This window comes from Nuphar pumila, chromosome 11 (assembly GCF_984573655.1).
Source record: "Nuphar pumila chromosome 11, dmNupPumi1.hap1.1, whole genome shotgun sequence".
NCBI classification, from domain to species: Eukaryota; Viridiplantae; Streptophyta; class Magnoliopsida; order Nymphaeales; family Nymphaeaceae; genus Nuphar; species Nuphar pumila.
Window position 1 is genome coordinate 94245008 of NC_143259.1, and position 26979 is coordinate 94271986.

Here is a 26979-nt window from a genome sequence, read left to right on the forward strand (position 1 = left end):
CTCCCCCTGAGCTCGAGCTCTCCCATCGCCGCCCCCAGCTCCGCCTCCCAGGCTCCTCCTCTCGGCTCATCCTCTCGGCTCCTCCTCTCCTTTCGCAGGTATGTCTCTTACTCTCTTCTTGGGTCGGCTGGGGAGGGGCTGAGCCTCCCCTGCTCCCTCGTTTTTCGGCACAGGAGGGGCCGAGCCCCTCCCCCATCTACTTCCTTTTGTATGCGGAAGGACTCAGGAGAAGATGCTAGCAGCATCAAGGATCAACAGGAGCGAGAAGAGCTATCGTATTTGTTGGAGGAGGAGGGAAGAAGGCAGCCATGTTCTTCCTTCCCATGGAGGAAGAGGAAGCCAGCAGAAGAGGGCAAAACGCCAATTCAGAGAACTAAAATGCCCTAATCATGGTAGCACTGTCTGTTGTTCTCTATAAATAAATCAATAATAAATACACCATAAATAATTGCTGGTCCCATCAAGTTGACTTGACCAGCGAGAATACAGACACCTCTTTTACCCTCCGTCAGTGTGAACCCTACCAACTGATACATCCTTTCGTCTTTTTTGTCCGTCCTTTATTTTTTTTATACGAAGAGAAACCTCGCTGAAGAAAGGAAAACTCCGAGTGAAAACTAAAATACGAGAACCAAAATATGAGAACCGGAAATATGGGCATTTTCGACATTTGTTTTGCAAATCCAACCATATGTTAACGTGCTTGGCATGATGAATTTGCTTGGAATCAACCATAGGATCGTGGGTATTTTTGATAAAAAAATATTGAATATTTTATATGAACCATTGATTTTAAAGCCTTGAAAAATCGCACTATTCCTTCTAATAATGCATTTGATGATGAAGAAGAAAATTATTAGCATCCATTACTTTATCAGGATATACTTTGGTATGTAATTTAGTTCTTTTATGCAATACTTATTTGATTGATATTTAGGTCGATTTATGTAATTGCTTTACTTATTTGATTGATAATTTGATATTTAGGTTGATATACTGCATGCATGATGAATCATATTATGAGTTTATGACAATGTTTACTGTTAAATGTTAAACTGTTAAAACTTCAAAATTATATATATATATATATATATATATATATATATATATATATATATATATATATATATATATATATATAATTTTTTTTTTTACATTTTTGCCCCTGCCGCACCCCCGCACCCGAGTTTTTTGGAAGTGCCGAATCCCCGCACCCATGTGACATAGGTTGCAAGCCAGTTTCAGCACGCACCTACTACAGTTCATATGGCTGCTTTAATGAGAATTGTGCGATATATCAAAAATACCATATCCAAGGGACTCTTCTTATCCTCTTCCTCATCTCTTGAATTAACTGCTTTTACTGATGCTGACTTGGGAGGAAATCCCAATGATCGTATCTCAACTACTGGTCTTTACATTTTTTTAGGTGAATCTCTCATCTCGTGGAGATGTAAGAAGCAGCAAAAGGTCTCACTATCATCCACTGAAGCTGAATATCGCGCTATGGCAATGACAACAATGGAAATCGTGTGGCTCAGAGGACTCCTTGGTGACATGGGTGTCTTCATTTCCTCACCCACCAAGCTCTGTTGTGATAACAAAAGTGCGATCTACATTGCAAGCAATCATACGTTTCACGAACGGACCAAGCATATCGAGATGGATTGCCACTACGTTCGAGATGAGTACCTCAGAGGAACTATCACATTACCATACGTCACTTCAGAATATCAACTGACTGACTTCTTCACCAAAGCGCTCCCAACTCCACGATTTATGTTTCTTCTTGGCCAACTTTCGGTCTTCTCCCCGTAAAGTTTGAGGGGGCGTGTTAAAATATGTATATATATATACATATACTTATATATATATACATACGTATATATATAAGTATATATATACATATATGTATATATATACATTTTTCCATTTCTTAAAATACCCAATAGGGGTATTCTTGTAAAACCACATGTACCCTTTTTCTCTTTTACTTTTTTGCTTTTTTTCTTTTTTCTTTTTTATTTTCTCCTTTTTGTAAGACCACAAGGGCCCCACACATGTAGTCATTGGGGCTCCCAACGACTACATGGGAGCCCCTTGTGGTCCCTTCCTTTACACTCCCTCCTCTATAAATAGAGGAGGTCTCTCCTCTTGTAAGGCATGGGTTTTTCACCCCTCTCTTTCTTTCTTCAATAATATTCAACTTATGACTTTAAGTCATTTTCTACTTTTGTGAGTTTTGTATACACCTCTAATGTTTGTGTTCTTGGCTCTTGGTGTCACTCTTAAAGAGTGCTTTTGCTATATTGGTGCTTCCGCCTCTTTTCGTTACAGTAGCTGAGGTGTTATCTTTACCAGTGGAAAAGTCAATGGATAAATGTCCATTAGAGGAGGAAGAAGAGCCTGACACGTGTCTATGCTAGAGAAAAGGGGATCCTCCCAACGGGGTCCACAAGGAGGGGCGTCATATTAGAGGAAGAGGGTGAGACGTCCCCACCTCTCTAGACCCTTCTCCCTCCTTCCAGGAAGAATAGGTTGTGTAGAGTCCACCATATTTGCTTTTTAATTTTTTAGGACTTTAGGTATGAAGAGTCCAATTCCGGTTGGAGCTCTAGTCTCTTATTTTAGTTTAGTTCTGGTTGCCTATGAAATGAAATGGGGATCTTCGAAACACGAGCTTTGATTAACAAGAGCAAGTGTCAAGAATGACACTAAAGCATAACCCTTAAAAAGGGTATAACTGGAAACAAAATAAAAATAAAAAATGTATTCTTTATTGATATGAAAAACCAATTGCTTAAGAAGCATTGGAGTAAAATACAAGAGGGGCTGCACCCCTTTATATACACAGCTGAAAGAGGACTCAATAGAGCTGTTGGGCACAGTCCAACAGCTCTATTTAGAGCTGTTGGAATGTGTCAGTCCAACAGCTCTATTAAGAGCTGTTGGACTGTGTCAGTCCAACAGCTCTATTGCTAGTCAAGTCTGGACAGGACTTGACTAGCAACAGTCATTCTAGTTCAAACTGAACTAGATGACATAAAAACAAAAAATAAAAATAAAGGAAAAAAATACAGAAAAGAAAGAAATTAAAAATGTATTTATATATATATAATAATATAATATTATTATATATACATATATGTACAGTTTTACATTTTAACACTCCCCCTCAAACTTACGGTACAATGAGCGAAAGTTTGTCTAAGAGAAAGTGAAATCGGGGAGCAGCGAGAGGCTTTGTAAAGAAGTCTGCTAACTGATATTCTGAAGTGACATATGGCAGATCAATTATCCCGTGTAGATATTCCTCTCTGACGTAGTGACAATCCATTTCGATGTGTTTGGTGCGTTCGTGGAATGTTCTGTTACTGGCAATGTAGATCGCACTTTTGTTGTCACAACACATTTGTGAAGCCTTTGTTGCTTCAACTCCCATGTCAGCAAGCAGTCGTCGGAGCCAAACTACTTCCATGGTCGTGGTTGCCATGGCTCTGTATTCAGCTTCGGTGGATGAGAGAGATACCTTCTGCTGCTTTTTACACCTCCACGAGATTAATGATTCCCCTAAAAAGACACAAAAGCCAGTGGTTGAGTGTCTGTTATTGGGATCACCTCCCCAATCAGCATCAGTATATGCAATTAAATCAAGAGAAGAGGAGGAAGATAAGAAAAGTCCTCGTGAAAGAGAGGACTTGATGTATCTGATAATACGCATGACTGCTCCCATATGAACAGAAGTAGGAGCATGTTGAAATTGACTTGCTGTATGAACAGCATGTGCTATATCTGGTCTGGTAATGGATAGATAGGAAAGTGCCCCGACAAGCTGTCTGTAAGGAGTAGGGTCTGCAAGAAGTTCTCCATCATCAATCTTCATTTTAACATTAACAACTTCTGGAGTGTCAACTTTCTTATCATCAGTAATACCAGACCTGAAAACAATATCAAAAGCAAATTTAGTCTGAGATAATAAATATCCTCTAGGAGAATAAGCAACTTCAATGCCTAAAAAATATCTCAACAAGCCCAAATCAGTCATTTCAAAATGAGATTTAAGAAGTGTTTTGATTGTTGCAACTCCCTGTTTATCGCTTCCGGTGATGATCATATCATCCACATAGAGAAGAAGCACAATGATCCCTGCATCAGAATTCTTAATAAACAAAGCAGTGTCAGTTAAACAGAATTGAAAACCAATATCAATCATAACACGACTAAACCTATCATACCAAGCTTTTGGTGCTTGTTTAAGTCCATAAAGAGCTTTTTCTAAGCGAAGGACTTTACCCTTAGGAATACTTAGACCAGGAGGGGGTTCCATATATACTTCTTCAACTAGCTTTCCATTTAAAAAAGCATTTTTGACATCCATTTGAAAAATAGACCATTTTTTGATAGAAGCTAAGGCAATTAAGGTTCGGACAGTAGTCATACGAGCCACCGGAGCAAAGGTTTCTTCATAATCAATCCCATATTCTTGGGCATAACCTTTGGCTACTAAACGGGCTTTATATCTTTCAAGAGTACCATCACTCTTGGTTTTAATTTTATAAACCCATCGACATCCTATAGTTTTCTTCCCTGGAGGAAGATCTTGAATATTCCATGTAGAAGCCTTTTCAAGTGCATCTAATTCAGCTTTCATGGCTTCTATCCATTTGATATCATTTTTTGCTTGAAAATATGTGGATGGTTCTTCATATGAGTGAATTAATGCAATAACTGCCCTATATGTGGGTGAGAAAGACTCGTATGATACAAACTTTTCTGGAGGCCTCGAGATTCGGGATGATTGTCTAGTTGGAATGTTAGAATATTTCTCAAGTGCACATGGAGTATTAGACTCTTGTCGCCTGGAATATTGAATACTAGTATCTCTATGAACTTCTTCATTTTCAACATTAAGATCAATAATTCTGTGATCATCATCAAAGTTACAATCAAGGTCATATTCATCAGATGTTGATGTTAGATCTAGCAAAAAGGAGTACTCAGTGACGTCTTTTAATTTTCTAAAATCAAAGAAGCTCTCCTTTTCAAGAAAGGAAACATTTCTAGACACATATAGTTTATTATTTTTGAAGTCAAAACATCTATAACCTTTCTGGTTTTCAGCATATCCTAAAAAGGCACAGGGAATCGCACGAGGGGAAAGTTTATCATTTTTGTCAGTAAATATGAAACATTTGCACCCAAATATTCTTAATCTAGAGTAGTCTGGAGAAATGTTCATAAGTTTTTCAATGGGAGTGATATTTTGTAACGAAGAAGATGGCATCCTATTAATGAGATAGGTGGCAGTTAAGGCAGCTTCTGCCCAAAAGTCTTTAGGGACTTGATTTGCTATTAATAAAGTTCTAGTGGTTTCTATAATATGGCGATGTTTTCGTTCTGCCAGTCCATTTTGTTGAGGTGTATAAGGACAAGATCTTTGATGTGTGATGCCATGCAATTTAAGATAATTTTGAAAATCTGTGGATAAAAACTCTCCCCCTGAATCTGTGCGAAAAATAGTAATATCATTTTGAAACTTGTTTTTAACCATATTATGAAAAGTTTGAAAGTATGAAAATACTTCAGACTTATGTTTGAGAAAGTACATCCACGTATGTCGGGAGAAATCATCGACAAAAATAACATAGTAAACAAATCCTCCTTTAGAAATTACTGGTGCAGGACCCCAAACATCCGAGTGTATTAATTCAAGTGGTCTTGAAGAGAAAAAGGTTCTGTTCTGAAATGGTAATTTTTTCATTTTGCCGAGAATACAATCTTTACAATCAAATGATTCAGAGTTACAAAATTTCCCTAGATTTGGAAAATGTTGGATTTTGGCTATATGTGGGTGACCAAGTCTCTTATGCCACAGTTCCAACTCTATTTTTTGAATATTATAACAAAAAGCTTTCTTCGGCATTTCCAAAAAATCCATGTAATAGAGCCCTCCTTCTCTATGGCCTTCCCCAATCAGCTTACCTGACTGGCGATCCTGTACCCAACAACCATGAGAAGAAAAAGAAATATTACACCCATAATCAGAAATTTGAGATACAGATAAAAGATTTAAATTTAATTTGGGAACATGTCTAATTTCTGGAATAAAAAATTTTTTTGTTTTATAAATTTTTTCAAAATTTCCTATTCCTTCTATTTCAAGAGAAGTCCCATCAGCAGTAAAGACCTTTGACACACTTGTTTTATTTTTAACACATTTGGATAGACTTTGATTATTTGGGGTCATATGAAAAGATGCACCAGAGTCAAGAAGCCAAGAAATTTTACCTAAATCAGAAAAAGATGAGGCTGCTGCGCCGGTTGAAGCTTCAGATGAGGAAGAGGCACCTTTGATGAGAGGCTGAAGAATCTCCATTAGTTGGGCCAGGGAAACTGGTGCATCCTGATCTTTAGGCTCCGATCCAGCAATTGCAGCTCTTTTTTCTCTCAGTTCCTTAAGTTTGGGACATTGTGGCCTGTAGTGTCCCGGTTCATGACAGTGATGACAAATAACTTTCTTCTTATCATAGTCACCATTTTGTCGGTTAAAGTGAGGAGGCCTATATGATCGAACATGATTCCCTGGTCTAGACATGGCTAAAACGGAATCATCTTCAATTTTTAAAGAACCTTTCCGGAGACGATTTTCTTCCATTGTTAACTCTTCAATAGTTTCAACAATAGAAGGAATTTTTCCCCTGTGAAGTAGGGCCGATTTAGTGGTTTCAAATTCCGGCCTTAATCCAGTGATAAACTGGTAAAAATGTTCAGCATCGAGTTGTTTCTGACGAAGCTCGATGTCTTCGGCACAATGCCACTTTGGTTCTAAAAGGGAAAGTTCTTCCCAAAGTTCGGACAACCCATTGTAATATTCACGAATAGTTTTGTCTCCTTGTGTCATCATTCGAACTTTTTCTTGGAGGTTGCACACGTGTGCAATATCTTTAAGGGAATACATATTCTTAAGGTATTCCCATGCCTTATCGGCATGATCAAATTTGGCAAGACTTGAGCATTTTTTAATGTCAACGCTATTGATAAGCCATGACATTATCTTCGCATGAGATATTCTCCATTCTTTCCATTTCTTCTCGTATGAGGCAATAGCCTTGATTTTCTCTTCTTCCGATAGAGGGACCTCTTTATCTCCCTCCTTTTTAGTAAGAGATAGCTTAGGTTCCGAATCGGAACCATCCACAATCCCCCATAAGCCTTTTCCCCATATATGGTGCTTCATGATTGAAGCCCATGTTACATAGTTCGTATCGCTTTGTTTCATAGGCATGATGGTGACTTTATCATTGTCATCCATCGATTACAAGGAGAGAAAGAATAGGGATAGAAGAGAAACAAGAAGAAAAATGAGAAAGAAAGAAAAAAAAAAAAAACAATACAACAAGATGTGAAATCTTCTCCAATGAAGTGATAAAACACTTCTCTTCAAGTGGCGAACACTTTTGCAAACGGGCACGGAAACCGAGGCAGCTTTTCCTCAAGATTTAGTACTTCCGCGGCTCTGATACCATGAAATGAAATGGGGATCTTCGAAACACGAGCTTTGATTAACAAGAGCAAGTGTCAAGAATGACACTAAAGCATAACCCTTAAAAAGGGTATAACTGGAAACAAAATAAAAATAAAAAATGTATTCTTTATTGATATGAAAAACCAATTGCTTAAGAAGCATTGGAGTAAAATACAAGAGGGGCTGCACCCCTTTATATACACAGCTGAAAGAGGACTCAATAGAGCTGTTGGGCACAGTCCAACAGCTCTATTTAGAGCTGTTGGAATGTGTCAGTCCAACAGCTCTATTAAGAGCTGTTGGACTGTGTCAGTCCAACAGCTCTATTGCTAGTCAAGTCTGGACAGGACTTGACTAGCAACAGTCATTCTAGTTCAAACTGAACTAGATGACATAAAAACAAAAAATAAAAATAAAGGAAAAAAATACAGAAAAGAAAGAAATTAAAAATGTATTTATATATATATATAATAATATAATATTATTATATATACATATATGTACAGTTTTACATTTTAACAGCCTAGTAGGTTATCTTTTTTTGACAACTAGAGGGTGTTTTGAGTTTACTAGATAGTTTAATTTTATTTAATAATTGTGGACTCTATCATAGACCTCCCATATATAAATAGAGGTATGGGGAACCCCTTTTCATTATTGAATATTGATTGGTTTCTCTCAAGCGCTCTCTCTAGCTGCCTCCCTCTCTCTGGGGTGTCTTCCCTTCTCTCTCTCTTTCTCTTTTCATTTTTTCTTTGTTAATCAGAGGTTCACGTGAGGGCTAGACCCCCAAGAGCTGGTTGATCTATCTTCTGGAAGAGCCTAAGCTCTTTCGGTACCCCAGGTCGTGCGTATCTGCTTCCCGACGAGTTGATTGATGTCTTCGCATTGCAGATCATGTCCGAGCTCTAGAACGTGGGGAACTCCATCTCAGCCTGCTTCAGACCTCCAAGGTACTTCTATAACCCTTTAATAGCCTTAGATCAACCTTTATTAGTTTTTGAACCCGAAACACAAAATTGAATCTTGCCTGGTACCCGATTTATCCGATTTTCTTAAACCAATAACCCTTGACCGTCAACACCCTTTTCCTCTGTCTAGAGCCTATACCAAATTCTTACACACATCCCTAGGACACCCTAGAACCCTAGACCATCCTTTCAGTTCTGGACCAAAAACCTTACTTGAACTACTCACGGAGCCCAAACTGCACCTGCTCAATTAACTGTTTGACACGACTTCTCAGCGTTTCTCCCTAGCCGCAATAACGAGAAACCTCAGACCTCTTCCCCACCATGTCTAGTAGGGTTCAACACTCAACACATGCTCTACAGATCCCACGATCCAAAAATTGCAGGTTCAATCCTCTTTGAGTCTGTCGGGCTCAAATTGCAGTATCCGTTTGTTGTAAATTCAAACCCACCTTCTGGTCCCTCTTTCGAACATTCCACATTGCAAAGTCCGAAGGGTGTAACAAGAATTCCGCCAAGTTATTTGCATTATGTCATTGTTATTGATAGGCCTCCCACATAGATGGCCTTGAAAAAAAAATGGAGGATTGCATTTGCCATGTTTGTGTTATGTTCCGAAACATAAGATAGTGAGTGGCCTTCATATGTGTTGGTGCTATTGCCACTTCCAACATTGCTTAGAATTCTGAATTTGATCACTTGGGCAACAAGTCAAGGAAAGGAGTGGATGCATGTAAGTTAGTCACTTTAGAAGCCAAGACCTCATTATATAAGATGTTCGTTTGGTGTTTATTACATTCTCAAACTTTTGCATTTTTTCTCTTTTGGGGAGAGGGGTTAATTTTAATATCCTAATAATTTCTTTTGTTGATTTTCCATTTAATTCATCTTCTTGTTCTATTCATTTTGTTCATTGCATTAATTATCAAAATCAAGGTTTTAAGTATCGTATCGTTACCCCTATCAGTCGAGCCCAAAATAAGATACATATGGTATCATAAAAAAATACAATTTTTTATTAAAAAAAATCAAAAAATCTAAAAAAATCATGAAACATCATAAAAAATTAGCAAAAATTAAAAAAAAAATCACAACACATGAAACAATGTGGAATTACACAAAATACCATAAAATCACATATGAAGCATATATGTCTCACAAGAACAATGCAAAATATTAAATATCTTACAATTAAGAACATGCCTCAGGACTCATACTTTCATATTACATAAAAAAATATTATGGTAATAGATGCACTCGATTTTCAATTGTTTTTCACTCATTATTTGAGTGCCCCGTTGCCATATCGGATTATATCATGCCATCTTTGTTGGAGTGTGGAACCTGATTTCTACCTTGATATAAATATTTAATTTTTGCGGATCTGATTTCGCGGTAAGTTGGTAGGGAGTTGTAGGTGAAAAGTCTATTTGTCTATGTATTCTTTACTTGTATTTCGGTTCTGGATAATATATCAGACCCGACCCATACCGTAAACAAAGGATATATATATATATACATGTTTTAGGTCACGATTTCATAATTGGAAATTGTGACAGCCGCAACTATTTCTTTCTCTTTCATCTCTCTTTCATGTGTGACAAATCCTAGTGAAATCTAACATGGTATCAGAGCAAAGATCCATCTAGGGCTTCAAAGTTGCTTCCAGAAGGTTTGACCTGAGAGATCGACCTGCATCCAATCAAGAGGTTTTCTTCTTTCACCTTCTCTTCCATCTTCTTCTTTCTTTCATTTACTCATTCTCTATTATTCTTCAGCCCGAATATTCAGATTTGATGTGAATCAGCGTTAGACCTGAAAGACTTCGGTTCTTCTATCTATTCTCGTCTCACAGTTTGTATTGAATATTCAGATCTGATCGTGTACATGCGTCAGATCTGAAATATTCAATCCTTGCGTCAAATCCCAAATTTTCTTGATTGTGCATATTCTTCGTCTCACACCTCCTCATTCTGTCAGATCTGAAATACCCAGATTTGATCGTGAATATCCTTGGTCTCGCAATTCCTATTTATGCCAAACCTTGTCTGAAACCATTGGATCTGATCATCCATCAGTATCAGATCTGGGATACAATATTTCTTGATTGCTGAATCACGCAAATCGTTGTGCCTACAAATCGCTGTGCCTACAATTCGTTATGCCTACAAATTGCTGTGTCTACAAATCGCTGTGCCTATAAATCGTTGTGCCTGTAAATCGTTATGTTTGCAAATCGTTGTGCATGAAATACACCTGTTGTCAAATTCCATATTCACGAAACCCTTTGTTCTTGAACCAACAATGTTCCCATATGCGATTTATTAAAGTCTGTTCAACGTGAGTTGTGTTAAAACTGCTTGCGTTGGCTGTTTTTGTTGTGAATACCGAGAAGGAGGAGGGGAGAAGAGAGGAGAGAGGAGGAGGGATTTTCCTTTGTAATCGGCAGCCACTCTGATTTTCTATGTGCTGCACTAAACATCATTAGAATATAATAGGTTTACAATCACCTTTTTACAATGGCAAGATTGCCCCTGGTTAGTAATGTAAAATACATTATAATGGTAACATACACGTGCATATGTTTTATATGGATATGGATCCAGAACTGGATCCATATCCAATCTATATTCTAATACCCTCCCTCAAGTTGTGCATGGGATTGAACCATGTGCAACTTGTTCTTCAGATACCAAAAGCGGTTACTTGTAAGACCTTTTGTGAACATATCAGCAACTTGGTCTTCTGAAGGCACATAGACCGGTTCAATCTCTTTGTCTGTTATCTTTTGTCTGATGAAATGTTGGTTAATCTCAATATGTTTGGTCCGACCGTGATGAACAAGATTGAACGCAATTTGTACAACACTTCTATTATCACACATGGGGATTGAACTTGAGATACTCTCTCCCATTTCTGTAAGGAGATGCCTAACCCAGGTTACTTCTGCTGTGGTAGCTGCCATAGATCTATATTCTGCCTCCGTGCTAGACCTTGCCACAACTTTCTGTTTTCTGCTACTTCATGAAATAAGATTGTTCTAATGAAAACACAGTATCCTGAAGCCGACCTCCTTTCATCTAGGTCTCCTGCCCAGTCTGCATCTGTATAGGCCAATATGTCATGTTTCGGTGTTGCCCACGAAGATTGAGCATATTTGAGTCCATCACCCACCGTGCCTTTTAGATATCGAAGAATACGTTTGACGGCATCCATATGACCAGTCTTTGGTTCATGCATAAACTGAGATACTTGATTTACAGAATATACAATAGAATATACAATATCTGGTCTAGTAAAAGTAAGGTACTGTAACATGCCCACTAAACTGCGATACTTGCTTGCATCAGGATACAACTCGCCATCACAAATGCTGAGTTTTTGATTGACAACACTGGGTGTAGGCACAAGTTTGCAATCTGTCATTCCTGCTTTGGCCAAAAGATCAAGAGTGTATTTGTGTTGAGTTAATGACATTTCTCCATCCTATCTGTCCACCTCTACACCAAGAAAATATCTTAGCTTTCCAAGATCTTTCATCTTGAGTCGCATACTCAGCAAAACTTTAATTTGTTGAATATGCTCTGGAGCATTGCCAGTGACCACTATATCATCAACATATATAAGCAAGAAAACTACAGTGGTTCCATCCCTGTATATGAATAAAGAATGGTCAAGTTGGGAACGAATAAAACCGTGGTTCTGAATCTCTGAGGAGAAGCTTTCAAACCATGACCTGGAGGCTTGTTTTAAACCATACAATGCTCTGGTTAATTTACATACATATGCTTTTGGGTCTCCCTCTGCATAACCTTGAGGTTGCTCCATATAGACCTCTTCTTTTAAGTCCCTATGAAGAAACACATTTTTGACGTCAAGTTGACTAAGGCTCCACCCATGTTCAATAGCCAAGCCGAGGATAATACGAATGGTTCCCATTTTCACTACTAGGCTGAAGGTCTCATCATAATCTTCACCATATTCTTGGGTGAAACCTTTGGCAACAAGACGTGCCTTGTATCGTTCAATGCTCCCATCCGGTTTATATTTAATCTTATACACCCATTTTGAGCCAACAACATTTTTATCTGGGGGACGACCAACTATCTCCCATGTTCGACACTCATGAAGTGCCTCTATTTCCTCATTCATCGCCTCAATCCATTTGTTAGATTGAGCAGCTTGACAAAACCCAAGTGGTTCTTCATGTTTTTCAACCTTGGATAGGAAAATTTGAAAATCCATAGAGAAGTTATCGTAACTTACCCATTTTTCAATTGGATGTCTTATCCTGCTTGATCTTCTTGGTGCCTCTATGTTATTGGGGAATGTCATGTGTTCTCCAATAGGTGCATCTGTTTGCACTCTGGGTCTTCTGGTGTAGACGTTCCCTTTGTATCTCTGACATTCTGTTTCCGACACCTTATCTGAAACCGTCTCATCATGTATGTTTTCAGGAGCCAAAGTGCTACATTCAGCCGCATGTGAAATAAGTTCAGCACTGAGCCATGGATTATACCAATTATCAGTCATAACACCATGTTCACGATCATAGTTGGCTTTATTTTCTGGAAAGCTACTTTCATCAAAGACAACATTTCTGGAAATTCTGATCTTCTTATTGATGTGGTCATAATACCTGTACCCCTTGTGTTCATCTGCATAACCTACAAACTGGCATATAGAGGCTTTGTCTTGAAATTTGTTTCTCATGGATTTGTCAACATGTACATAACATGTGCATCCAAAAACTCGTAACTCATCATAATTAGGTTGTATTCCAAAGAGAACATAATAGGGAGACTGATTTTCAAGGATAGGAATAGGAAGACGATTTATCACATGAGTGGCAGTGTGAAAAGCTTTTGTCCAAAGGTTGATAGGCAAATTACAACCATGCATCATACTCATTGCACTTTCCATACGTTCAACAATTCCATTTTGTTGTGGAGTATACGGGCAAGAAACTCTACGATGTATCCTATTATCTTGGAGGAAATCTAAAAATTCTTTGGAGGAATACTCACCACCTCCATCACACTGGAGAATTTGAATATTTTGGGAGAATTGATTTTTAACATAGGCATGAAAGTGACGAAAAATAAGAAAAACCTCTGATTTGTGTTTCATGAAGAATATCCAGGTAAAACGAGAGAAACTGTCAATAAAAGATACATAGCATTTACTTCCTGAAGAAGAAGGATTGGGAGCTGGACCCCAAACATCAGAGCATATTATCTCAAAAGGGATAGAAGATCTTTTATTTATTTGATGAAAGGGAAGTACATGACTCTTGCAAACTTGACAACTGGAACACATTTTATTCTTTAATGAAAGTGAAACAGACTTTGAAAGAAAACCATTGGACACTAACTTTTCAATAAAGACTTGACTACAATGATCAAGACGAGAATGCCAGAGATCTGGCTTATTACATTTGGATAAACTTAGGACGTTTTCAGAGAGGTGATCAGGCTTGGCCTTCAAGACACTGGAGGCTGGTTCTTCACTGAAGACATACATGTTTCCACGTCGCTCTCTTTTAGCGAACATCTTCTTCGTTTGAAGGTCCTTGACAAAGACAGAAGTAGGAGTAAATTCTACAGATGAATTGGTAGAGTCAACAAGTTTAGATACAGAGACAATGTTTTTCTTTATATTTGGTGCATGAACAACATCAGATAAAGAAATAGATGACTCAGACAAAGGAATAAGGACATTGCCTATGTTTGAAATGGGGTGGTGAGTCCCATCTCCGGTTACAATATTAGATTTTCCAAAATAGGAAACCAAAGTAGAGAATTTACCTGCATTGCCAGTGACATGAGTCGCTGCCCCGGAGTCAACATACCATATTCCATCATCATTCTGTTTCAAGTTCAAGTTGGCCATCGCAGATAAGAGAAGATCCTTAGCATCATCATTGACCCGAAAAGTACCTGCAGTTCCTGGTGTAGCAATATTTCTATTATTTTGCGCTCTATTTCGATTCTGCGGGTTGAACCAACAGTTGGCTTTGATGTGGCCTCGTTTATTACACTGATAGCATGTGGGAACATTCCTTGAAAAACCGGCTATGGAATTTGGTGTAGGTAGTAATCCACGTCCACCCTGGATGGCAGTTCCCCTGCCTCTGCCACGTCCTCCTCGTGCTCGATCAACTATCATTCCTGTGGCAAGAACCTCATGTGTAGATGATTGTCCAGCTGGAGCATCAGACATGCTCTTCAGAGTCATTTCATATTGAAGGAGTTTGACACGTAATTCCTCAAAATTGAGTAATTTAGGTAAGCATAATAAGGAGGTCACAAGGACATGATATTCTGATCCCAAGGCATTCAATGTTTGTTGCACCTTTTCTTTATCTGATACTGGATACCCAACCATGGCTAATTGGTCCGTAATGCTTTTAACTTGATTTAGGAATTCAATAATGCTCATTGCCCCCTTTCTTAACATCTGAAATTCGCGTTTGAGAAACATTACTTTAGCCTTTGATATCTGAGAATATGTCTGAGCTAAAACTTCCCACAAAACTTTGGATGTGCAATCATCAGGAATGAAAATCAATATCTCTTGAGATAGTGTGGAAGTGATGTATGCAACAAGAGCCTGATCACGCTTCATCCAAGAAACAAATGCAGGATTGCGGATAGTACTCGGCAATCCTCCATCTTCTTTGGTTTCAGTTATGATAAATTCTGGAGGTATTGGAGTAGATCCATCCAAGTGGCCTGAAAGGTCTTGACTACGAATAAAAGGTGCAATTTGCCTTTTTCAAGTCAGGTAGTTGTTGGTAGTTAATTTCTCCGAAACTAGTTGTCCAAGGAAGTTGGAAGAAAGACTCGAATAGCCTGAAGTATCCATTGGTAGCTGGTTGACAATGGGAAGACACTGCTCGCCTGAAGTATTAGTAACTGAAACTGAAATGAAAACACTTGTGGCTGAAGTAACAAGAAAAGAAAACGACAGAGTAATGCAAGATTAAGTAGAAGAGAATAAAGTAGTCTGACAAAACAATTTTCAGACCAACAATAACGTTGGCGTGATATGGGAATACAACAACAACAACAACAACTACGCCTTTATCCCAAAACAATTGGGGTCAGCTGTGATATGGGAATGAAACTGCAAATAAATCTCAGCGAAAGAAAATAGAAGAAACAGAAGATGACGTTGAACCAACAGTATCGTGATGTTCAGAACTGTCAGAAAGGGAAAACAGAAATTAATGACAGCGTGGGAGAAAAAAAAAAGTTGGCGTGATATGGGAATGAAACTGAAAATAAATCTCAGCAAAAGAAAAATAGAAGAAACAACAGATGACGTTGACAGAAATGGAGTATTTCAGCAGTAGAAGAAGAAGAAGCAGCAGATGACGTTGACAGAAACGAAGTATTTCAGCAGTAAATAAATCTCAGCAAAAAGAAAAATAGAAGAAACAACAGATGACGTTGATAGAAATGGAGTATTTCAGCAGTAGAAGAAGAAGAAACTCGGTTGCTGTTGAAGAACAAAGGGCTCGACTGAAGTAGAGAGAGAGATAAAAACAGACGTGACCTGTTTGTAAACTTGACTGAAGGTCGGCTCGTCTGCGAACTCGGCTGTCTGAAGAGGAGAAAAAGCAGGTACGGTAGGTCGTGGAGCAGGCCCTTTCACGATCCCTGATGAAGAAATAGGCTCGACTGAAATAGGCCCCTTTCACGTTCCCAATGAGGAGAAAGACTCGACAGAAGGCTTGGCAGATCGTCACCAATGGGGCAGACTCTTTCACGATCCCTGACGAAGATACTTTTACGCCCATATTGATCGGTGCTCTGATACCATGTTAAAACTGCTTGTGTTGGCTGTTTTTGTCGTGAATACCGAGGAGGGGAGAAGAGAGGAGAGAGGAGGGATTTTCCTTTGTAATCGGTAGCCACTCTGATTTTCTGTGTGCTGCACTAAACATCATTAGAATATAATAGGTTTACAATCACCTTTTTACAATGGCAAGATTGCCCCTGGTTAGTAATGTAAAATACATTATAATGGTAACATACACGTGCATATGTTTTATATGGATATGGATCCAGAACTGGATCCATATCCAATCTATATTCTAATAAGTTGTTCTGCTCCCTTTCCTGCATTTATCACAACAAAAAAAAAAAAGGAAAAAAAGGGACCAAAAAGTTTCTCAAACAGTGGACTGGGCATCTCGTGAACACTTTGTTAACTTTAAGCTATGGACTCCTCCCATTCTTCCCAATCTGGTCTCTCTTCAAGTTTTCTCAATCAGCTTGTTTCTGAAAAGTTGACCACCTCAAACTTCTTGATTTGAAAAAGACAGATCATTCCTTTTATAAGGAGTCAAGGTCTCTTAGGTCATCTGCATAGAACCGCTTCAGCTCCACTGGAATTTGTTGCGTAAGAAGAGAAGGATGATAAAGGGGCAATCTCAATTGTGTATGTCAAAAATGCAGAATATCTCAACTGGGAAAAGAAAGATCAGTCAGTGGTCGCGTACATTACCTCTACACTCTCTCAAGAGGTACTTATTGCAATTTCTGACAATTGCATAACCATGCAACTTTGGGAGAGACTGGTTCAGACATATTCACAAGTTTCTCAGGCAAGAATGTTTTTTCTCAAGAGAGAATTTTAGCTACTGAGAAAAGACTCTATGACTATCATGGAGTATCTAAACAAGATGAAGACTATCATAGATCAACTTGCGGTTATAGGATGTGCAGTGAGCGACAGTGATATGGCGCAACAAACCTTGAGTGGATTGGGATCAGAATGTAACATGATTGTTACCTCATTACTGTGTTTGCCTGCTCTTCCCACCTTTGATAAGCTTCATGCTAAATTAATTCAGTATGAAATGACTCTGAAAGGCTTTTCTGAGGATAATCACACTCATACGAATACTCAAGAGGTCTTTGCCATAGGAATGACTTATGGTCGAGGACGAGGGCGAGGAGGACAAGGGCAAAATGGACACGGGGGACGTGGATTACTTTCCATTCCCACCGTTACTTAGGGATCAAGACCCATTCCCACATGTTTCTTTTGCAATAAAAGGGGGCATATCAAGGCGAATTGTTGGCATAATCCTGAAAATAAAGGAAAGTCTCATTAGGCAACATCCAAAAGGAAGTTTAACAACACCAAAGACAATTGAGAGATTAAAGAATTGTTAATACCTGCCTTGTCGGGATTGAATCTAAAGCAGAATGAACAATAAACTTGGTTCGTTGACTCTGGGGCAACAACTCACGTGACCGGTGATGCAGGTAAACTTTTCAAACCTATTCCCTATTTTGGAAAAAGTAAGATTGTCACCGGAGATGGATCTTACCACCTTGTTACTCACATTGGAAAGTCTATCATCCCCATGTCACATTCTATTCTTGAACTCTTCAATGTCCTTCATGCTCCCAATATCAAGAAAAATAGTCTCTGTTTCTAAACTTGTTGATGATAATCATGCTTCAGTCGAATTTACTCCCTTCTCTGTGCAGATCAAGGACCTTCGCACGAGAGAAACATTCGCTGAAGGAAAGAGACAAAACAATATGTATGTCTTTCAAGAAGATCCATGTCATTCGGCCTGTCCTGCTCACCCGGATTTGAAGTCTCCATTAGAGTTATGTCTTTCTGAAAATGTTCTTAGTATTTTTGAATGTAATAAGCCTTCTCTATGGCAGAGTCGTTTAGGGCATTGTGGGAGTCATTTTATTGAGAAACTTGTTTCTAATAATCTCATTCTAAAAGAAAGTCTCAATGTGGAAGAAAAAAGTCAAAAGTGTTCCAGTTGTCTTTTATGCAAGAGTCATGTATTATCCTTTCGTTCTATTAATAAGAGAGCTTTAAAGCCTTTTGAGATAATATGTTCTGATGTATGGGGTCCTGCTCCAGTCATCTCTGGATCTGGAAGCAAATACTATTTAATTTTTGTTGACAGTTACTCTCGATATACTTGGATATACTTCATGAAAAATAAGTCTAAAGCTTTCTTTTTGTTTCAGAACTTCCTGTCCTTAGTAAAAAATCAATTCTCCGAGTCCATTCAATTTTTCCAATGTGATGAAGGAGGGGGGAGTTCACATCCAGTGACTTCATTTCCTTTCTTCAAAATAATGGGATAGGAAGAAGAGTGTTCTATCCACACACTTTAACAGAATGGGATTGCTGAGCGCAAACATAGGCATATTGTTGAAAGTGCGATCAGTATGCTTCATGACAGTCATCTTCCCATTAATTTGTGGACATAAGCCTTTTATTCTGCTGTATATGTGATAAATAGACTGCCCATGGTTGTCTTAGAAAATAAGTCTCCTTACCATTGCCTTTTTGGAATTCATCCTGATTATCATGATTTACGTGTTTTTGGATGTGTTTGTTATGTGCATATTGATCAGTCCTTGAGAAACAAGTTTCAGGATAAGGCTCAAAAGTGTAGATTTGTAGGATATGCGGATGACTACAAAGGATACATATGTTATGATCCCATTAGCAGACGCATCAAAATCTCAAAAAATGTTGTTTTTGACGAGCTGAACTTCAATCATAAAATTGGCACAATTGACATGTCTTCTACCTCAGTTGAAGTTTATTACCCTTGGCTGAATTCAGATCTCTTTGATAGTTCGAATGAAGAATGTCATTCGGACTGTGTGCAACACGAAGAAGAGAGTTCCAAAATCATTGGTATATCGGAATCGCAGAACTGTGAAGCAACACCACCATTGGAATCGGGAAGGTATAAGGGCGTTTCCTACACTAGACAAAGAACGACTGCTTTAGAAATCCTAAATCGGGCTCAAGAGGCTGCACCTACCTCCTCACGCACCCTTGATGTCAGGAAATCCAGTCGCATGCGGCATCCTATTGATAGGTGGGTCAGTTACAACAATTTCTCCATGGATTTTCAACTCTTTTTGGCTGCTCTCAACAAGAAAGATTAACCTATTATGTACTACCAGGCAACCACTTCTAAGAAATGGGTAGAAGCCATGAATGATGAGATGTAAGCCTTGCATAAATGTGGAACCTGGGAAATTGTTCCTAGACCGCCTGACAGAAATGTGGTAGGATGCAAATGGGTCTACAAAATAAAATATAAACGAGATGAGACCATTGCACGATACAAGGCAAGACTCATGACAAAGGGTTTCACACAAGAAGCAGGACAAGACTATGATGAGACTTTTAGTCTAGTGGTGAGAATGGGAACTATTCAAATCATTCTTTCCTTAGCTGTTGAACATGGATAGACACTGAGTCAACTTGATGTTAAGAATACATTTTTGCATGGAGATTTGAAGGATGAAGTTTACATGAAACAACCACCTGAATACTATGAGGAAGATTGTAAGACAAATGTATGCAGACTAAAAAGGGCTATCTATGGCCTAAAGCAAGCATCTCGCTCTTGGTTTGATAGCTTTTCTCTTGAGATTCAGAAGCATGACTTTGCTCACTCCCTACTAGATCAATCATTGTTCATCTTTAGAGGGAAAAATGTGATCACCTTATTGCTAATTTATGTTGATGATATTGTCATCATAGGAAACTCTGAGGATCATATCAAAGAAGTAAAGAAACTACTGAGTCAGAGATTCAAAATGAAAGACCTTGGTGCCCAGCGTTATTTTCTTGGAGTTGAAGTTGATAGCCGAGTTGATGGGTTGACTCTTATCCAACACAAGTATACGATGGACGTTCTAACCAAATCATGTATGAATGATTGTAAGCCTCTAGGGACTCCAAGTATTCTTCACAAAAAACTGAGCGCTCATGATGGAGATTTGTGTGAGGATCCCACTAGGGATGTTACAGTATCTCACATTCACTCGACCTGATATTGTTTATTCAGTCAATCAGGTGTCCCAGTTCATGCATGAACCGCGTACTAGGCATATGGAGGCTGTTAAAAGGATACTCAGATATCTAAAAGGAACAGTTGGGGATGGATTGATATATTCTCCAAAACCATTTGGCAAGGACATGTGCGAGATTACTGTATATTGTGATGCGGACTGGGCAGGGGATCCGGATGAACGAAGGTCTACATCAGGATATTGCATCTTCATTGAAAGAAATTTAGTATCCTGGAGCAGTAGAAAATAAAAGGCCATTGCTAGATCAAGTACTGAGGCTAAGTACAGATCTATGGTTGCCGCTACTACTGAAGTCACATGGGTAAGACATTTGCTAACTGAAGTGGGAGACGTGATATCTCGGTCTGTCTTGCTGTGTGACAATCAAAGTGCTCTCAACATGTCATTCAATCCGGTTCATCACAGTCGTGCCAAGCACATTGAGATTGATCAACATTTTGTGAGACAAAAGGTTGAAGAAAAGGAGATCGAGCCCGAATTTGTTAACACTGAAAGATAAGTTGCAGACATATTTACAAAAGCTTGATCAAGGATCGTTTTTGGACACTTAAAGGCAAGTTTTTCATGGTTCAACACCATGATCAACTTGAGGGGGGGTGAAAAAGTCTATTTGTCTATGTATTCTTTACTTGTATTTTGTATTCCGGGTCTGGATAATATATTAGACCTGACCCATACTGTAAACGAAGGATATATATATATATATACATGTTTTAGGTCACGATTTCATAATTAGAAATCGTGACAGCCACTGCTACTTCTTTCTCTTTCATCTCTCTTTCACGTGTGACATATCCTAGTGAAATATAACAGTAGGGAGGTAGTGCTCTCAAGGCAAAATTTTTTGGAGGGTAATTTTGTAATTTTACTCATAATAAAGATTTTTTACCTTAACCCATTTCCTTGGGTGAAAAAATGGTGAAAATGCACTTTTACTTTAGCAAACCGCAAAAGCCCTCTCCCTTGTGCACGGATCGGCCCCCAAATCGCTCTCATGAGTCCTAGGGTGAGTGGATACATTTCTAACAGCTTCTATACAAATGAGGGAGTCGACCCTCAAGAGGTCTTTAAAACCCAAAAATTGAAAAAATTAGATTTGGCCATTTTTTAATTTTGCTGACCTTGTATCATACAAATACGATAAACCCTGTATCGTACTATACAACTATGATATGAGTGCGTATCGTATCGATATTCTTTATAGTAACTATGCGTATCATACAATACATACAACATTGATTAAAATACTGGCAACAAGAACTAATTAAAGGCACCATGAATAGTTCAAGATGATTATCAAATGAACTGATGAAGATTTTAGTAAGCACAATCTGCTTTATCTTCTTAATTGAACCCTTAGTTGGGTTTATTTTTGAGTACAAGTAAAATAATAACGAGAAGTCTTGTGCATATGTTAAGATCCTATTATGAAGTGGTTCACATACATTCTTTTGGTACTGCCTAAGACAGAGCAAGATTATTGCAGTTCATAAATTGGATTCCAGCTGCCATGAACATGTGCTTGCTATCTTATGAATATACTTTAGTCATTATATTTTCTAATGTAGAAAGAAATCTTATTATCTTATGGATTTTCAGTTTTTGGGTTAAATCCTTTCTTTTTCAATAAATAGAGGTAAGGTTTTGTAGGTCGAGTACAGACAACATCCTTCTGGACAAATGCTCCATGCATTTGCAGAGGCTCCCAAGGAGGCCCTTCCACTTGACTGCAGACCCAGCTTCAGCTCTGCCTGGTTGACAAGAGACAGGTTCAAGGTACTTTTTTCTGAGTTTTGATCTTTCATGATGCCCATTATTCTGTCTTATAAAAAGTTTGTAATTTCATTATGAGATGGGAGCTAATCTGCTGTTGTTTTATTCTGTAAAACGTTTGTGGCTTTATAACTATTTCATTTGAGTATGTTTCAGGTAGTGTTGTTCAGTGCAAAATTTAGGATTTTAGTGTTTCTAACCACCCCACGCAATCTCTCTCTCTCTCTCTCTCTCACACACACACACACACACACACTGTGTGTGTGTGTGTTTCCACAAGTTTTAATATCAAAGCTTATTGGAGATCTGAAATTTGCCATGGATCCAGGATTTGTGTTAGCGTTGCTTGTGTCCTTTTGATGGCCTATCTGTGTTTGTGTTTCCTTTTTATTGTCTCTCTTAGGTTCTTTTAGTCATTCTTGGTTATTATCATCATCATTACTATTGTTTGACAACAATGACAATGGTAACAACAAAGAAAAAAAAATTCTTGTTCTTTTCATCTTTTTCATGTTTTAACAGATTGTGGTGTTATGGTTGCTTCATGATGATTTCCAAACTTTTTCTTTAGTTTGATTAGATAGAATTGATTGGCTTCTTTTTGCTCTGGAATCATGTGTTGGGTGGATTTGACAGTCCATAGGTTCTACGGGATGAAAGTGGGGCTCTGGAAGTAGAACATTGAAGACTTGAAAAGTCCTTGCTTTCTGCTTTCACTTCCCTTGTTGCTTCTTAATACTATTTTCCTTGATGCCTTGGGTTTGAGACTTTGAGTCTGTTAAAAGCTTCATACAAGCTATCAACCCCACTTGCTACCCAAATCCTATATTTCTAGTTTGCATATTGTCAATCTTATTTTGTTATCTCCTGTTATGTTATTCCATACAGGTGAATGAAACTTACAATTGCAAGTACATTCCCGGGATGGCCAAGGTTGACATTTATAGTAATGATTTTTTTAATTGCCATTCAGAAGAGCCATCTCCACTTAAGCTGATGGGGAGATTCTTGCTTCTGTAAGTATCAATGTATGCCTTGTATTACTGCCATTTTTCTGGGGTGATAGAGTAAGCAGAAGCAATGGGGCAATTTTATAGATGGATAAAATATCACCAAGTAAAAATCTTTCCCTCTTTGATATGAATACTTTTGAGGTATTTGGCTTGGAAATTTGGTAACTTGTTATGCATGGTGATCTGACCGAATGTAGAGTAGGTGATTTGGGCCAATTCTCACCAGTTATGATAGTTGAGTAATCTGTAGGCCTGTACCGTAGAGGTGCCTGAGAGTTTGAATAATCTAATTTAACAAAGTGGAGATTTGACCATATAAAGTTGGAATTCATTTCTTTACGGGGAACCCAGATTAGCAACCAATTGAACACTTGTCAACTTGACTTGCTCAGAAATGGGCAGTTTAGGTCTATCAACATTCTTTTTTCTCTATCTCATTAGCTTGCTTATCAAATTTCGCAAATCCTTAACCAACGTAAGTAGGGAAGCCTTCAACTGATTATAGGCCTGAATAATGAAAGGTGCACAGACGAGACTGGATAAGTGGGTTGTGGCTAACTCATGCATGGACATATGTGCAACCACACATGCAGATGTTTCTCATATTCTCATATTGCTTGTGTTTCCAGTTTTGCTCAATCAATGAAAATGTTCTCCAAGAATGGGAGACCGGGGCGTATGTTTCTCTATTTTGTTGCTGGTGTAATTTTTGGCCTTCCTTTCATTCTTCTGGTCCGATTGGTCAAGTCGCTTGCTACTGCATTGCTCCTACTGAGAAAGAAGCTAGTTATCAGAAACTTATCCGTTGGTATCTACAGAGTGAGGTTGGTTCGTGCTTGCTTCCTTCTAGCTTCCTTGTCTGCTATGGGCTGGATAAGTATGCGATATGGGAGGGTTTTTCATTTCTCTGATTTCAGTTTTTCAGTGAGACGATAGTTCTTGGAAAATGGAGATGGTTTTAGTTCACTTTTTAGCTTTCACATGTATCATGCTCAAACTTCACATTCTGGAAATTATACCTGAAGTATTGGTTGTCTTGTACAATGGTCTTCTACTTGGATGTAAAGATATGGCTATGGCAGTGTATGGATGGTCTGCTAATAATAATTTTCTATCTGCAATCCATGGATGTATTATCTGATTTTTGTTAGTGTGGGTTGTTTAAATTCCTTTTCTGTTAGTAGGGATGTCAACGGATTAGATATATATGCGATGTCCTACCCAATTCGGAATCCGACTAATGTTAAGAAAACCGAATCCCATTAGTAATCTGATTCGGCTTCAGATTAGGTTTAGGTTCAAGGATTTCATGACCGAATCCAATTACATGCATTTTTTTCTAATTCGGTATTAGCTTTTTCTCATCTAAACCTGAATCTGAATCCTAGTCCGATAAGCCATGGCTTCATCCGACCCAAATCCGAACTGTTTACAGCTCTATCTATTAGATCACTGCCGAATTGTTGCCAATGTCAGCGATACTTGGTGTGCGATGATGCTGATACTATGTCCTAGAAGCACACCATTTATGCCGTGTCCCTGCTGGCATGAGAGGACACGCTGATTTGGACACTGACACATACAGATATTATTCTAATATATTTTAATATTTTAAATATTGTTTCAGTAAAAGAATACATTTTTAATTATTAACATATCTACAAATATTTTTTGTTGATTAAAAAACACTAAAAAATTTCTGTGTCCTCGTGTCTATTTTCAATAAAATTTCAAACTAGTGATGCGTGTCTTCGTATCCATGTGTCCTTGTGACATTATTGATACCAGCAAGGAGCTGGTGAAAAACTTGAATGAATTATATTCATAAAACCAGGTTTTGACTAACCGCAAGACTCCTATGTAATAATAAAAATCCATATACCTATTCACTACCTTTTAGAGGGAGACTCCTGCGTGATAATAAAATCCATAAACCTATTCACACTTTCATCCTTTTAGAGGGCCATCGGTTATGAAGTGCCAAATGAGGCTTACTACCAAATATTTGTATCTCCCAAGCTGGTGCACAGCCCCATGTCTGCATGGATTAATGCAAAATTTTCCTTGAGGTCATGTTGTTGCTTTCCAAAATGCATATAATTTTCATTCGGAAAATGACAGTATTGTATGACAAATATGATGCAATTTTTGAAATGTCTTACATTTTTCGGCTATTATCTCTATGTTTAAAATTATAAATATCTGGTTTTAAAAAGACCTTTTTTACTATTTGCACATGCAATTTTCTAAATATAAGTGAATTTTCTCTCATATTATTTTTGCAGAACAATCTCTGTTCTTAGATTTGTATCTCTCTGATCCGATGTTGAAAACTTACGTTTTTATGGTCATTGAAAAGCTGAGACATAGGCCTGTAACACAGAAAATATATGCAGAACTTTGCATATATAGCAGGAACTTTACATATATCTACGAGAATATATATATATATATATATATATATATATATATATATATATATATATATATATATATATATATGCAAAAATCACATATTTAGGAGGAAAATCATATATATAAGCAAAAAATCACATATATAAGAGAAAGTCCATACATATTTAAGAGAAAATCACATATATAGGAGGAAAGTCACATATATAAGAGGAAAATCACATATATATGAGAAAATCACATATAGTTAAGAGAAAATCACATGCTTAGGAGAAAATCACATATATTTAAGAGAAAAACCATATATATAGGAGAAAATCACATATATTTAGGAGAAAATCATATATATAGGAGGAACTCCATATATATTTAAGAAAAAAATACATAAAATAAATGCAAAAATCATATATATATATATATATATTTTGCTTAATAGTCTTTGTTCTCATGTCTGCTGCTCCGACATCGAAAACCTATGTTTTTACAGTCGTTGAAAAGTTGAGACACAAGCCTATTTATTTTGAGTTAGAGCAAAAAACCCCTCTAGGGTTTTCATTTTTGAGCTCCAAAATCGAAATAAAAGCATATTTTGCAGATTGGAATAACTGAATAATATATCTTTTAGAGGACGTTTCTCCTTAATCGCTCATCTGATCAAGGTGATCTTGATGTCATTAAAAAGCTAACATTCTAATCTATCTTTGTCATTTTTTTTTTATTTTCAACGCATGTGGTTGAAAAATAGCATAGAAAAGACAAAAAAAGCGTAGCTACACTTGTTCCAGTCCGTAGAGCATGCTTCTATTATGGTTTTAGAATGTAGATACGGGAACCCTAGAGGGATTTTCAATTCTGACTCAAAACAAAAAAGTTCTAGGCCTATTACTCAACTTTTCAACGACTATAGAAATGTAAGTTTTCAATGTCGGATAAGAGAAATACATATATGAGAATAGAGACTGTTTTGCAAAAAATAATCACATATTTAAGAAAAAATCACATGAAAGAAGGGTAAAAATATCTTTTTAAAGTCACATATTTGCGATTTTAGACATGAGGAGCAGGAGCGGCACAAGAGAAGTTGAGGCCCTAGGCAAATTTCATTGGAGGCCCATATTTCTCCTTTTTTTTGCATTGGAAGCCTTCAACATTTGAAATATAAGCGTTGTATTTTTTTCATTTGAGGCCCTATGCGGTAGTCTTAAATCTCAAAGAGAATAGCATTTTGTGAAACACATCATATTTGACGTACAGTACTATCATTTTTCGATTTTCATTTTTAAATGAGCATGAGCCTTGGTTTTGTTGCTGGTTTTTTAAGTGTCACTTGGACTCACCATAACAAGCTATAAACTACCACATACATATTATTTTGTTTTTACTGTTCTTAGTAA

At 37.7% G+C, this 26979-nt stretch overlaps 1 protein-coding gene across 1 annotated transcript in view; it reads left to right on the forward strand.

Annotated features, from left to right (window-relative positions):
* LOC149822520 (exopolysaccharide production negative regulator) overlaps positions 1–24294 on the forward strand; it is a 59008-nt gene extending 34714 nt beyond the window's left edge. The window contains exons 3-5 of the mRNA XM_089981605.1: positions 22038–22163; positions 23049–23176; positions 23803–24294. Coding sequence (XP_089837731.1) covers positions 22038–22163; positions 23049–23176; positions 23803–24109 — 561 coding nt within the window. The 3' untranslated portion in view covers positions 24110–24294. The remainder of the gene's footprint in view (positions 1–22037; positions 22164–23048; positions 23177–23802) is intronic.
* Positions 24295–26979: the final 2685 nt, after the last annotated feature.